We start from the raw sequence: 14,261 nt of genomic DNA, 5'->3' as shown, positions 1-14,261 counted from the left end.
TCTCTCGCCTCTCATTCCTGTATATACATACATATATATATGGCGGCGCAAGTATAATAATAATGAAGTAAATATTACTTAATTTATTCAGTTGATACTACTATATATATATAGCTAATGATATAATAAGACTATAATGATACTCATAACTAGATATTACATATATATGTGTATACGTATGCAATGGCTTTCCATTGAGTAAATGGCTGCCGCCTTACATATATATATATATATATATATATATGAGCCCATGTAATAATAATAATAATAATAATAATAATAATAATATATATACAATCGTAATGCATAATCAACACCGCCTTTTGTTTTTTTGCTTTATGATTAATAATAATAATAATAATAATAATAATAATATAATTTATATATAAATTTATAATACAATTTAATACTTACGGTAATTAAATTTAAATTATTATAAAATTAATTCAATTATTGATAATAAAAATAATTTTTTTAAAAATAAGGAATTCTAATTTTATAAAATAAATTATAATTTATTTATATTTATATTTTTAAAATTGAGGGTTGCTACAGAGTACTTACCTCTCCCAATGCAGGTTGTTGAGTCCTAACTCTGTGATAACTTTTGTTATTAGAGATCTATTTTAAGAGTCATTTATTTTTATGTTTTTAATTTTCTATCTTCCATTATTATTGGTCTGCTTTTATGTTTATTTTAAGTCTTATTTTTATTTCATGATTAATAAAATTTAGAGTCTATGTCTTAAAGCTATGAATGTCCTATGAATCCATCACCTTTCTTAAATGAAAAATGTTTTAAATTACAAAAGAACAAGAAGTACATGGTTTCGAATTATATCTTGAAAATAGTTTAATTATTTTGATGTGGTGGCAACACTTTTTGTTTTCTGAATGAATGCTTGAACAGTGCATACTTTTGAATTTTTTGTTTATGAATGTTAAAATTGTTGGCTCTTGAAAGAATAATGAAAAAGGAGAAATGTTATTGATAATCTGATTAATCATAAAATTGATTCTTGAAGCAAGAAAAAGCAGTGAATAGACAAAGCTTGCGAAAAAAAAGAGAGAAAAAGAAAGAAAAAGAAAAAGCAAGTAAAAAAGCCAATAGTCCTTTAAACCAAAAGGCAAGGGTAAAATAAAAAGGATCCGAGGCTTTGAGCATTAATGGATAGGAGGGCCCACATGAATAAAATCCTGGCCTAAACGGCTAAATCAAGCTGTCCCTAACCATGTGCTTGTGGCGTGAAGGTGTCAAGTGAAAAGCTTGAGACTGAGCGGTTAAAGTCGTGGTCCAAAGCAAAAAGAGTGTGCTTAAGAGCTCTGGACACCTCTAATTGGGGACTCTAGCAAAGCTGAGTCACAATCTGAAAAGGTTCACCCAATTATGTGTCTGTGGCATTTATGTATCCGGTGGTAATACTGGAAAACAAAATGCTTAGGGTCACGGCCAAGACTCATAAAATAGCTGTGTTCAAGGATCAACATACTGAACTAGGATAATCGATAATACTATCTGAATTCTGAGTTCCTATAGATACCAATCATTCTAAACTTCAAAGGATAAAGTGAGATGCCAAAACTGTTCAGAGGCAAAAAGCTACAAGTCCCGCTCATCTAATTGAAACTAATCTTCATTGATAAGTTTGGAATTCATTGTATATTCTCTTCTTTTTATCCTATTTTATTTTCAGTTGCTTGGGGACAAGCAACAATTTAAGTTTGGTGTTGTGATGAGCGGATAATTTATACGCTTTTTGGCACTGTTTTTAGGTAGTTTTTAGTATGATTTAGTTAGTTTTTATTATATTTTTATTAGTTTTTATTCAAAAATCACATTTCTGGGCTTTACTATGAGTTTGTGTGTTTTTCTGTAATTTCAAGTAATTTCTGGCTGAAATTGAAGGACTTGAGCAAAAATCTAATTCAGAGGCTGAAAAAGGACTGCAGATGCTGTTGGATTCTGACCTCCTTGCACTCGAAATGGATTTTCTAGAGCTATAGATACCCAATTGGTGCGCTCTCAATTGCGTTGGAAATTAGACATCTTGGGCTTTCCATCAATATATAATAGTCCATACTTTACCCGAGTTTTGATAACGCAAACTGGCGTCTAAACGCCAACTTTCTACCCTTTTCTGGTGTTTAACGCCAGAACTGGCATAAAAGTTGGAGTTAAACGCCCAAACTGGCACAAAAGCTGGCATTTAACTCCAAGAAAAGTCTCTACATGTGAAAGCTTCAATGCTCAGCCCAAACACACACCAAGTGGGTCCCGGAAGTGGATTTCTGCACTATCTATCTTAGCTTACTCATTTTCTATAAACCTAGGTCACTGGTTCATTATAAAAACCACTTTTAGAGATTCATTTTGTACCTCATAACATTTTTACATTAGAACTTGTATTTTCTACAGCATGAGTCTCTAAACTCCATGGTTGGGGGTGAGGAGCTCTGCTATGCTTCGATGGATTAATGCAATTACTACTGTTTTCCATTCAACCACGCTTGTTTCTATTTTAAGATATTCACTCGCACTTCAACCTGATAAATGTGATGATCCATGATACTCATCATCATTCTCACCTATGAACGCGTGCCTGACAACCACCTCCGTTCTATCTGCAATAGCTTGAGTGCATATCTCTTGGGTTTCTAATTTAAGATTAGAACCTTCGTGGTATAGGCTAGAATTATTGGCGGCCATTCTTGAGATCCGAAAAGTATAAACCTTGTCTGTGGTATTCCGAGTAGGATTTGGGATGGGATGACTGTGACGAGCTTCAAACTCGCGAGTGTTGGGCGTAGTGACAGACGCAAAAGGATCAATGGATCCTATTCCAACATGAGTGAGAACCGACAGATGATTAGCCATGCGGTGACAGCGCATTTGGACCATTTTCACTGAGAGGATGGATGGTAGCCATTGACAACGGTGATCCACCAACATACAGCTTGCCATGGAAGAAGCCTTGCATGCGTGAAGAAGAAGACAGTAGGAAAGCAGAGATTCAGAAGACAAAGCATCTCCAAAACCTCAACCTGTCCTCCATACTGCATAACAAGTATTTATTTCATGTTCTTTTACTTTTTGCAATTAAAACTAAGAATCATTACTAATATCCTGACTAAGAATTACAAGATAACCATAGCTTGCTTCAAGTCGACAATCTCTGTGGGATCGACCCTTACTCACGTAAGGTATTACTTGGACAACCCAGTGCACTTGTTGGTTAGTTGTGCAGAATTGCAAAAGTGTGATTGTGATTTCGTGCACCATTGTGCAACCTTTCTGAACAGTTAACAAAATTTTCATATAATAGATATTACCTGTACCCGGTGGAATATAGTTTAACCTCACAAAAGAATATCCACTCTTGCGTGAATGTCATTCTCTTTTTTCTCTATCATAAACAAATTAATTTGGAAACTCAGCATACATTAAAGTTTGACTTGCTTTAAATTCTTTGTTGGCCTTCATCCATGCTAAGAACATCGTACCTTTTCCTTTATCTTATTCCATGATTTTCTCAAGATTATCATTGTCTTTAAAGATGATATTTTGCTTTCCAGATAAATGAAAGGTTAATCTCATCACTGAAGGCTATCTCTGATGAATACCATAAACTAAAGTTCTCCACACAGCCTCACGTGCAGACAAATATCTGCAATCATAAAATTGTTTGATCTCATAATAATCTGGGCATCATCTCCACTGAAAGTTTCCTTTGAAACCTCAACTGCCACCTTGTCTAAACCTTTATTCATGTACTTGAACAAATACAACAACAACAATAAGAACAACAAAGCCTTGTCCCACTAGGTGGGGTCGGCTACATGAATCAAACGACGCCATTGAGCTCTGTCATGTACCATGTCTACAGAGAGACCGTTTACATATAGATCTCATTTGACCACTTCATGGATGGTCTTCTTAGGTCTTCCTCTGCATTTCACCCCTTGTCCATCTTCCATCTCATCCAACCTCCTGACTGGGTGTTCTGTCAGTCTTCTTCTCACATGTTCAAACCACCTGAGACGCGATTCTACCATCTTTTCCACAATGGGTGCTACTCCAACTCTCTCCCTTATATCTTCGTTCCTTATCTTTATCCAATTGTGTATGACCACTCATCAATCTCAACATCTTCATCTCTGCCACACTTAGCTTATGTTCGTGCTCCCCTTTGGCCGCCTAACACTCTGTACCATAAAGTATAGCCGGTCTTATAGCAGTGCGATTGAATTTACCTGTTTTAAAGGTACTTTTTTAGAACATATAAAACCAGATGCGCTCCGCCATTTTGCCCAACCTGTTTGAATCCTATGATTTACATCATGTTCAATATCTCTATTATCCTATATGATGCACCCAAGATACTTAAAACTTTTAACTTTTCATAGGATGTTTTCTCCAATCTTGACCTCTATATTAGGGTTTTCCCTTCTCATACCGAACTTACATTCCATATATTTCGTCTTGCTACGGCTTATACGCAGACCATACACTTCTAGAGCTTCTCTCCAAAAGTCTAACTTCTTATTTAGGTCTTCCCTTGACTCTCCAATAAGGACGATATCGTCGGCAAAAAGCATGCACCATGGCACAGGCTCTTGGATGTGCTCTGTGAGTACTTTCGAGACTAATGTGAAAAGGTATGGACTTAAGGATGATCCATGGTGTAATCCTATACCAATAGGAAATTTTTCTGTCGCACCACCTTGAGTCTTCACACTAGTTGTTGTCCCATCATACATGTCTTTAATTACACGAATATATGTGATCCTTACTCTCTTCTTTTCTAAAACCTTCCATAAGACCTCCCTTGGCACCCTATCGTACGCTTTTTCCAAATCAATAAATACTATATGTAGACCCCTTTTATTACTATGATACCTCTCCATCATCCTTTTTAACAGGTATATCGCTTCGGTGGTGGATCTGCCTGGCATAAATCCAAATTGGTTTTCTATTACTTGTGTCTCTTTTCTCAACCTTCGTTCTATCACCCTTTCCCATAACTTCATGGTATGGCTCATGAGCTTGATCCCTCTATAGTTTCCGCAACTTTGTATATCCCCCTTATTCTTGTAGATAGGTACCAAGGTGCTCTTTCTCCACTCATCATTCATCTTCTTTGACCTTAAAATCTCATTAAAAAGCTTGGTTAACCAATTGATGTCTTTTATTCCAAGGTCCTTTCAAATCTCAATCGGGATATAATCAAGTCCTACTGTCCTGTCATTTTTCATCTGCTTTAGAGTCTCTTTTACCTCAAAGTCTCGAATCTGTCGATAGTAGTCAAAGTTTTGATCTTCTTCCCTTGTGCATAACCGACCAAGGCTCGGAAGAGTCTGATGTCCTTCACTTGTCCTCTTGAGCCAGCACATCTCAATCCTTATCCTTTATGCACTTAACATGATCCAAATCTCTCGTTCTTCTTTCACAGCTCTTTGCGATTCTATATATACCTTTTTCTCCTTCTTTCGTACCCAAAGACTGGTAGAGACCCTCACATGCTCTTGATCATGCTTCACTTACAGCTACTTTTGTCTCTTTCTTAGCCGCCTTATGTTTTTCCCAATTATCTGCATTGCGGCATAAAGACCACTCTTCAAAGTACTCCCTTTTTATCTTTATCTTTTCTTGTACACTCGCATTCCACCACCAGGACTCCTTGTCTCTTGGTCCTATCCCTTTAGATTCACCAAAACTTTCTTTTGTTGTTCTTCTAATAACTTCTGCCATCTCCCTCCACATCTCTTCCGCACTTCCATTCCCATCCCACTTTACCTCTTCTCCTACCCGTCTTAGGAAGCTTCTTTATTCCTCACATTTCATCCGCCACCACCTCGTCCTTAGGTTCTTCGTATGATGTCTTTTCCTCAACTTTTACTCAACGTGAAAATCTATGACGAACGTCCTATGTTGTGTTGTTAAACTCTCTCCCGGGATAATTTTACAATTAATGCAAAATTTTCGGTCGACTCTCCTCAACAAGAAGAAGTCGATTTGAGAGCTTGTCATGCGACTCTTGTAGGTTATAAGATGTTCGTCTCTCTTTTCAAAACATGTATTTGCGATGAGAAGGTCAAAGGTTGAGAAAAAAATCTAAAATAGTTTTATCCTTGAAATTGATTACCCTGAAACCATGGCCTCCGTGAATACTTTCAGTCACTTCTCTTTCAACCATGTACTTGAACAAATATTTGATAGTATTTGACTTGTTGTAATACTCTACGTTAACATGCATTTGATAAGACATTAGTAGATATGCGTTGTAAGAAAGTACATTTCTATTATCCATAAAGAATCCCTTCCTTTCAGTAACTACTCTTGTGTCTTATCTTCTATATGATGGGTATCCACTATCATTAATAATTGTGGTGTTATTGAATATTTTAGGATAATATTTGGTGTAGTACCCATCTTTTATGCAGGGAGATTTTGAGCAAATGGTCCATGAATCATATATGTAGACACATCTCTAAACAATTTTGGGTATCGAACAGGATCGGACAATCCTAACAATATTAATCGGTCAATTTAAGTTGTGTTTGTTATCTTGTGGTCTCCACTCAACCACAAAAGAATATGAATATGTGGTGGACTTCTCTTTTAGAATTCTACCATGTACATCATTACAATAAAAAGATAAAAAAAGTAATATGTTATAAATAAACTATCTATTTTATATATATGCTTTGATAAATATATAACAGTGCAAATAATTTAACGAAGATTTTTTAAAAAATAAGGTTAAATAATGAGCAACACCTGCATCTAGCACTTCGAATGGAATCCCTTGCTTAAGATCTGAGATTATCATGTCAAGCTTAATTTTGAACACTCTACATAATATATCTGGTCGGTCTTCAACCTTTAAGTTCTTTGGATTATTAACTCTACCAATCTCTTGCCAACTCGAGTTACATGTCATTGTCATGAAAAGATATGGATATCCATATATTTCTTACAATTTGCTAGAGTATCTTGAGAATTGTTACACATGTATCTCACGCTACCTGGAAAGACGCGAATAGCTAGAATGACACATTTATTTACTTTGGAAGCACAGATTTCACTCCTAACAACTACATCTTATCATTAAATTTATTAATTAATATTTTTATTTTACGCTCCTTTTAGAATAATGACATGATAAAAATTGAAATTTAATATTGTTTTAAAATATAAAACTCTTTTAATCTAATAAGAAAATAGAAATTAGAAATAATTGTTTTAGTTTCATCATAAATTGTATCTATCCTATTATTTGTCAATAAAAATTAAAAAATTAATTACAATTTAAAAATTAATAACCTTATAAATTATGTAAATATCTAAAATTAACAACTTAAGCAAGTGTATTAAAAATTTAAAAACTAACAACCTAAGCAAATAACTTAAATTTTAAAAAATAACAATCTAAGCAAAACAACTTAAGCAAATAACTTAAAATTTAAGAGATAACCATCTAAGGAAATAACTTATAATTTATAAATAAAGTATTAAAAATTTTTAATAACGACACCTAAGCAAATAATTTCCAAGCATTAGCATCACATCAGCAAAAAATTCTCCATTTTTTTTGAACTACTAAATTAGTTCAATTTTTTAGAAATGATAGAAAAAAATTAAATATAGAAAAATATATATTAATTTTTTTAAAAATAGTATAAGTAATCTCACATTTAAAAAAAATAAGTAATTTCATTTAATTTAATCTAATATTTTGTAGTTAGCAACTTTGCTTATAAATTATGTAAATAAAAAAGATATTCTTAAAGACATTTGCTTATTTAAGAATTAAAAAAATTATATTTTAAATTAAAAAGTTTAAACAAAGTGTTTTAATTAGCAATTAAAAATTAGAATTAGGTTTTTTTTAAATAATTACACATTAAAAATTAATAACTAACTTAATTATATCAACAATATTTCATATTAGAAATATAAAACTTTATGATATCAAATACTAAATTAGAAATTAACAAAATATCAATGGTATAAATTAAAAAAAAATCACAACTAATAACTAAATAACATTAACTTATATTAAAAAAATTCTAAATTTCAAACATTAAAAATTCAAAAAAAAATAACAATTTAAGAATAAGGAGGTTTGAAAAACTAGAGAATATATTAAAAACTCAAAAATACAACTTTCGTTAAACACGGTTGTCATATGTACGCATGCCACCCCATGCGTACTCATGGACGTGATTTTCGACAAAATCGCGTATGCAGGCACTCAAAACAGAAGGGGTGCAGTGGCTCGCGTACGCATACACATAACCACGTATGTCTGCGTTGAAAATTTGTCCTTCTCGCGTATGCATGCCCCATGCATACGCATGATCGTAAAAATTGACGAGGTCGCGTACGCATCCACCTCATGGTGAAACAGAAAAGATTTTCGCGTATGCATATATGCTTTCGCGTACGCATGTCTTGAGTTTTTCAGAAAAGCTGTTAAGTCTGCAGAAATCAATTTGACACACCAAAACTCAAATGCGCATAACTTTTTCATTAAAAATCGTTTTTACTCCATTCTTCAAACGTTATAAACTTCACGGACCCAATTTTTATTCAAAATAAGGTTTTACAAAACTTGAGGGTATGAAAGCTAAGTTATGACCTGTCAAAGTTGGTCAAAATTTAGCTTTTACCCAAAAACACCAAACCTCAAGTTTTTTCAAAACTTTCAATTCAAAATCCATCATATCACAATCCAAAATAGTCCCTCATGTCCCAAACTATATTCACATGCTTTTTAAATTACTTCACAATATACCAACACTCAAAACCACACAATCTATTCAACAAATTCATTCATACAATCTCACCAAATCTAACACTGACTATTAACGCTTAATATTAAATGCATATATCAAATGCATATATCGTATCTACTCCCAATCACTACAGCAGAGGCGGGATTTTGTGGCGGTCTTTTTATGAATTGACGGTGATTTTAAACCATCGCAAAATCAAATACCGGCGGTTAACCGAAACGCCATGGATATGGGCGTTGGGATTGGATTTGGCGGCGGTTTCCAGCAACCGCTGGCATAACCGCCACTAAATCAAAATTTCGTGGCACACCTATAGAAAATCGCATCCGTATTCCACTGACACATTTTGTAACATATTTACCGGCGGTTTTTTAACCGCCACAATTTTTATCGCTTTGTTTACGTGGCCGCACGTTTAGCGGCGTTTTTAAAACGGCCACCAAATGCTAATATATTTTCTGTTAGAGATGCCGACGGTTACAAACCGCCGCTAGATATAACACTATCCTTAATTATGGAACCAAAATAGAGGCGGTTTAAAACCGCTGCTGTTTTAATAGAAATTAAAAAAAAAAAACAGAAAATTCGGGTCTTTAAAAAAAATGCAAAATTGTTTAAAATATTATTCAATTATTTTTTATAATTCTTCTTATATTTTTTATTATTTTAAGATTGAATATTTTCAACCTTAGAATCTAAACTTGTAGCAAAAAGAAAATTGATATATAAGCAAAATAGGAAATATATATCCATAAAAAATACGAACAAAAAGAAATCTCTTTCAAAGAGTTGCTCAGTCTAATTCAATAAAATGCTTGATTCATAGCAAAATATCTCCACTCCTAATATTCTACTATTCACTCTATCATTCCACGAAACCCATTTCTGCAGCGATGTCTGGTGGCAGCTCCTCACCCTGGCATTGAAACAGATAAATCAGAGCACTCTCCATCACCTTCATCTTTTTCTTCTCTGCTGCTGCCTCATCCTCCATCGCCTTCCTCTTCAACTTCTCGTCTTCAAGCTCTGCCTGCAGTTCAAGCAGCTTCCTCTGACTCTCCTCTAGTTGGACTTCGTTGCCAGACCCATGTGAATTTGGACCGAAGAGTTGACTAGGAGTCGGTCCAAAACCCACACCACGTACTCTACCCGGTTTCTCTTTTCCGAAAACCTGAGCAATGGAATCATTTTGAGACAACACCCTTGATGACTTATCCTGCTGCTCAATCTCCTCAATTCTTTCCTACAGACACAAATTAGCATAAACAACAATTTTGTTGATGAGTCCATCTCATATCAATAACACATAGAAAACGATAACATAGGATGCCTGCCACTATAACTAGTTGTAAGGGATAAATGAAACTCAGTCATTCACATTCTACGGCAACTGTTTCCAAATTATATCTTAGCTCAAATAGTCTAGAAACATAACTGTTAAATTAGCAATGATAATTAAAGTAAGCTGAAATAGGACTTTTAAAAGTCTCTTGGTCTATCTTAACATACAGTATCAAACCATTCATCAAACAGGAGCAAAAACAATATAGCATAGAAAAGTAGACTATTGCCCTATTTGAGGTCATAAGTTTATCGATCAATTATAAGTAGTAGTACTTACACCGATTGCTCTTGCTTCATCATTCATATAGGAGCCGTCCTTTTTTTTTGTGCACATTTATCCATAACTCTCCTCTACCAACTATTCTCCCTTGTTCTTCCGACTGTATCAACAAATTTTATGCCATTACCGTTTTTCACACAATCAAGGCAACCTTAAGTCACAGAAATATTCTGAAGAGTGAACAAAAAAAAGTAAAGTACCTCTTCTTCCAAACGCCGTGCAAAGCTTTTCGAACCGCCAGTGTGGGTATACTGTTGTTTTGATCGATTCTTCGCATTTTTCTTGCACTTCTCCTATTGGTCCAGCAGAGAACACGAGAGATTATAAGATGATTTAAAAATACTCAACACAACAATAATTTGTAATATACTAGTTTACCTTCGTCTCGGGTTTGGCGCGATAGTCAAGGAACCATCTCCAATGCTCTCGATCTATTCCCGGTGGATGGTTCTCAATATTTTGTTCAGTCGTGAACATTGGCTCGAAATAAGCATTATACAACCTCAGCCTTGTCTCCTTCCAGGACTTTCCCATAGCTTTCAAAATATTTTTTTGATGGTTCCTTCGCTATCTTCATCAATGTGGAAAATATGCTATACAGATAACAAACAACAGTATGTCAAAAGTTGTAAAAATAAAGCAGATTTATTTCAAAGGGGACATAAACTTTACCTTGACACATTCATTATAAACTTTGTCCTTGGTGGTAATCTTGCGCCAACTTTCCTCGCAGATAGAAAATTTCCCAAAATCAGATCCTAACAGACCAAGCACGCCACTCAACAGTCCAGCCTCATTTCCAATTGCTTGCTTTGCCTTGTTGAACCTGAGCACGATCTTTCTACCGTTAGGCCGTTCCATAGCCTCCCTGATGCTTAGTCTTGCCGGCTTGATTGTGCTATCAAAATCTAAAAGCCAAACACAATACCATATGTGTATCCGTAGTGGACAGCATGGGAGAATAAGAATAATCACCAAGAGTGTAAATTGGATTGAACACATAAAATTTAATAGCTAAATTACTGATTATCCTGACTTTCCAAAACTCTGTTGTCTTGCGTCCTTTGTGATTCTGAGCTCTAGAATCAACAAACGAGTCATCAGCTTCTTGATCAACAGAATCTACATCATTAGCATTATCCGTAGAGTTTACACGGCTTGGCTCCGAGTTCTGAATGGTAGTTGTGCTCGTTTGTGGAGCAGGCCTTGGTACATTGCGCGGCGGAAGGAACGGACGTGAAGTTGGAGGGACACTATCACCACTGTCCGGGAGTATTTCAGAGTCATCACGGTGGGTAGCAGAGGCCGGAGACGGAGCCATTTGTGGTTGCTGACATCCTTGTCCTACTTTCGATTTTTTCGTGAAACGACCTTTTCTCGCCATCTTAGAAGATAAAGGGCGCCTATTTCAACCAAATAACAAATTAAAATCAAGAAGAGTCAAAGCACATATCATTCTGTTTTGATAAATTTGTTACAACCAAAATTAAATTATAATTCATTGACTAATCCATATAGAAAACACGAAATTTAGATACATATATAAGATTACATACATGTGAGACTATAAGTTCTGCCTAGGACTCTATGATACTCCCAACCATTTCAACAGAAAAAGCACCACGTGCATTCAAGATTGTAGCAATTGCAAAGGGCAACTCCAAATTAATTTCTATGTTTCATATATAGCTTTTAGTTTCATATATAGCTTTTAGTTTCAAATTAATTTAAGTGACTAAATAATTTAATATATTTAATTAAGAAAACTAGTGACTAAATGATTTCCACGAACAAGTACCAAATACACAAGAGGAGTATTTAAAATATATACGATGAAGAGCCTATAGGTAGATATGACCGAACCATTAAATCTTAGGTAAACAACAGCATTAAAAAAACACCACGCACATATCAAAATACAAACCAAATGGCTATATATATTAATGTCATATTTTAGGTACAGATTTGAACAATGAAAAGCATATAAATTACTCATGACCTATCCCAATTTAATTAGATCCTTCCATTGATTATTTCATGCATGTCCTAGAGTGTTAGCTATAATCATTGCAACGAGTATATGGGGTCAAAAAGGTGTCTTATTTTATAATCACCATTGAATAATTATACACTCAAAAAATATAATTCCCAAAAAATGAATAAATAACTAAATCAATAATCATATGTTATAATTTTTTAATTAAATAATTAATTACTAAAATAATCAAATCTCCCGTAAGAAAATAATTAAATGTATAATAAATAAACTAAACAATCAAGCTTTGACCTATGTTTGAACTACTTTGCTTTTAACTCTCTATAAAACCATGTTATCCTTGTTCAACAAAAAAGAGAAAAGATACAATGCCATATAAGAAGAAACAGTGATCAAATCAAGCTAATAATTAGCATGATTTCAAGCCTTTTGTCAGGATTTATGTTAGTCATTACTGTCCAAGAGAACTCATCATCAGTTTCAATTGTTTCAAGCAATAAAATACCATAGTTCAAGTTCCTTTAATTAGTTATTTAAAATTCTAGGCAGTTAAAGCTTCCCATTACAATATAAGTTTCCACAAATTCTTGATGAAACTTCAAGTCAGAATAGTTTGAGTCTCTCACGAAAATTTTAGGGAATGTGCCTTGAACGACAATAGCATTGGGATCAACGTTAAGGTAGATGCTAACACTGACATTTTCATGAAAGCATGTTAAGAAGGCATTTATTCATGAGACTAGCCAGTTATGCTACAGCGCCAAACAAATTCAAAGATTTTGAATATAAAGATAGTGACAACTGAATGAGTTCCAACTCTCCATAAAAATCTCATGGGATAAGGCAAGCCAAATAGTATTTCATAACTAACTCAGAATGAAAGCAATGCAAAAATAACCAAATCCTAAAGGAATATAAGTTCAAACTTTAAGATGGGCCAACCTTGATCTCAATCGGAAGCTGTGAAGACTGGTGGAGAGACCTGAGCGACCGGGAGTGGCTGGAGACCCAGGTCCAGCGCAAGCTGAGGATCCCTCGTTGGGAGCGTGGGTTCTGCGAGCTTCTATTGGGGAGGGGTTCCTTCGTTCAATGTTTTCGAAGTTAGGGCTGGGGAATAAGGAATGAGAAGCAGAGTAACTTATAGTGGAGCTGGGGTATTTCATAAAAGGGTTTCAATTTTAATTTTGCGGCTTCCTTTATTTGTGAAAACCCAAATTCCTAATATAGCATTTTAAAGCAAAATCAATAATAGATGGGTTAATATCCTAAATTTTAAAATAATAATAATAATATTAATAATTAAATAGAACAGTATAGGGATTAGTCATAATAAAAATTTCTAAAACATGTTTGCTAAACAGGTATGTGACTCGGTAAGAAATCCTATGCAAGTCTTTTTTTTTTTTTTTTGAAAATTCCTAAGTGGCTAATGCTTTTTGTCTTATTTTTAAAGGAAAGACTAGCTAATTTTCTCTTAGAATTTCTTTGGAAGATGGATAAATAAAATATACTAACAAGACACTTTTCTTGGTTTTTTCTCAAATATGTTTTAACTTCTCTATTCTTAAGTTTTTCATTCATCTTAAAAGATAGAATGTAAACTAGATATATACTCTTATGTAATTATCTGTAAAGTCTAGAAATGTATGAACAGAACTAATTTTTTATGTCGAGGGTGTAATGAGAGTAGCTGGAGATTGTGCAAGTTTAGAGAAAGCAAAGAAGTGAAAGATAAAGACGTGGCTTGAATTAGAAAATGGCAAAACTCAAGCCTTATATCCCATCATAGATACAATGTGTTAAATTTTAGTTCACGCACATACTAGTAGTGTACACACATAG

General features: G+C 34.1%; 2 protein-coding genes across 2 annotated transcripts; both read right to left on the bottom strand.

Moving 5' to 3' along the window:
- Window positions 1-9,664: 9,664 nt before the first annotated feature.
- Window positions 9,665-10,447, bottom strand: LOC148549343 (uncharacterized). Its single transcript, XM_088497693.1, has 2 exons — window positions 10,421-10,447; window positions 9,665-10,042 (listed from the first exon to the last, which is right to left on the bottom strand). Exons 1-2 carry the CDS (start codon window positions 10,445-10,447, stop codon window positions 9,665-9,667), a joined length of 405 nt encoding a protein of 134 aa, XP_088353819.1.
- Window positions 10,448-10,962: 515 nt separating this feature from the next.
- LOC107611850 (uncharacterized) lies at window positions 10,963-13,582 on the bottom strand. Its single transcript, XM_088497692.1, has 4 exons — window positions 13,362-13,582; window positions 11,447-11,826; window positions 11,096-11,331; window positions 10,963-11,016 (listed from the first exon to the last, which is right to left on the bottom strand). Exons 1-4 carry the CDS (start codon window positions 13,580-13,582, stop codon window positions 10,963-10,965), a joined length of 891 nt encoding a protein of 296 aa, XP_088353818.1.
- Between the last annotated feature and the right edge of the window lie 679 nt (window positions 13,583-14,261).

The sequence above is a fragment of the Arachis ipaensis genome, chromosome B8 (assembly GCF_059453495.1).
Source record: "Arachis ipaensis isolate K30076 ecotype BB chromosome B8, ASM5945349v1, whole genome shotgun sequence".
Taxonomy (NCBI): Eukaryota; Viridiplantae; Streptophyta; class Magnoliopsida; order Fabales; family Fabaceae; genus Arachis; species Arachis ipaensis.
The sequence above is the reverse complement of the archived record's forward strand: the minus strand, read 5'-3'. Positions and strand labels throughout refer to the sequence as shown.

Bases quoted from the DNA above. Each gene is read 5' to 3' on its own strand.
- LOC107611850 (XM_088497692.1), bottom strand. From the start codon at position 13,582: ATGAAATACCCCAGCTCCACTATAAGTTACTCTGCTTCTCATTCCTTA. The intron at 11,332-11,446 runs GTAATTTAGCTA...TTTGGCTTTTAG, and splicing joins TTGGAAAGTCAGGATAATCA to ATTTTGATAGCACAATCAAG. The intron at 11,017-11,095 runs GTAAAGTTTATG...TTATCTGTATAG, and splicing joins TTTATAATGAATGTGTCAAG to CATATTTTCCACATTGATGA.
- LOC148549343 (XM_088497693.1), bottom strand. From the start codon at position 10,447: ATGAATGATGAAGCAAGAGCAATCGGT. The intron at 10,043-10,420 runs GTAAGTACTACT...TTGTGTCTGTAG, and splicing joins ATGAAGCAAGAGCAATCGGT to GAAAGAATTGAGGAGATTGA.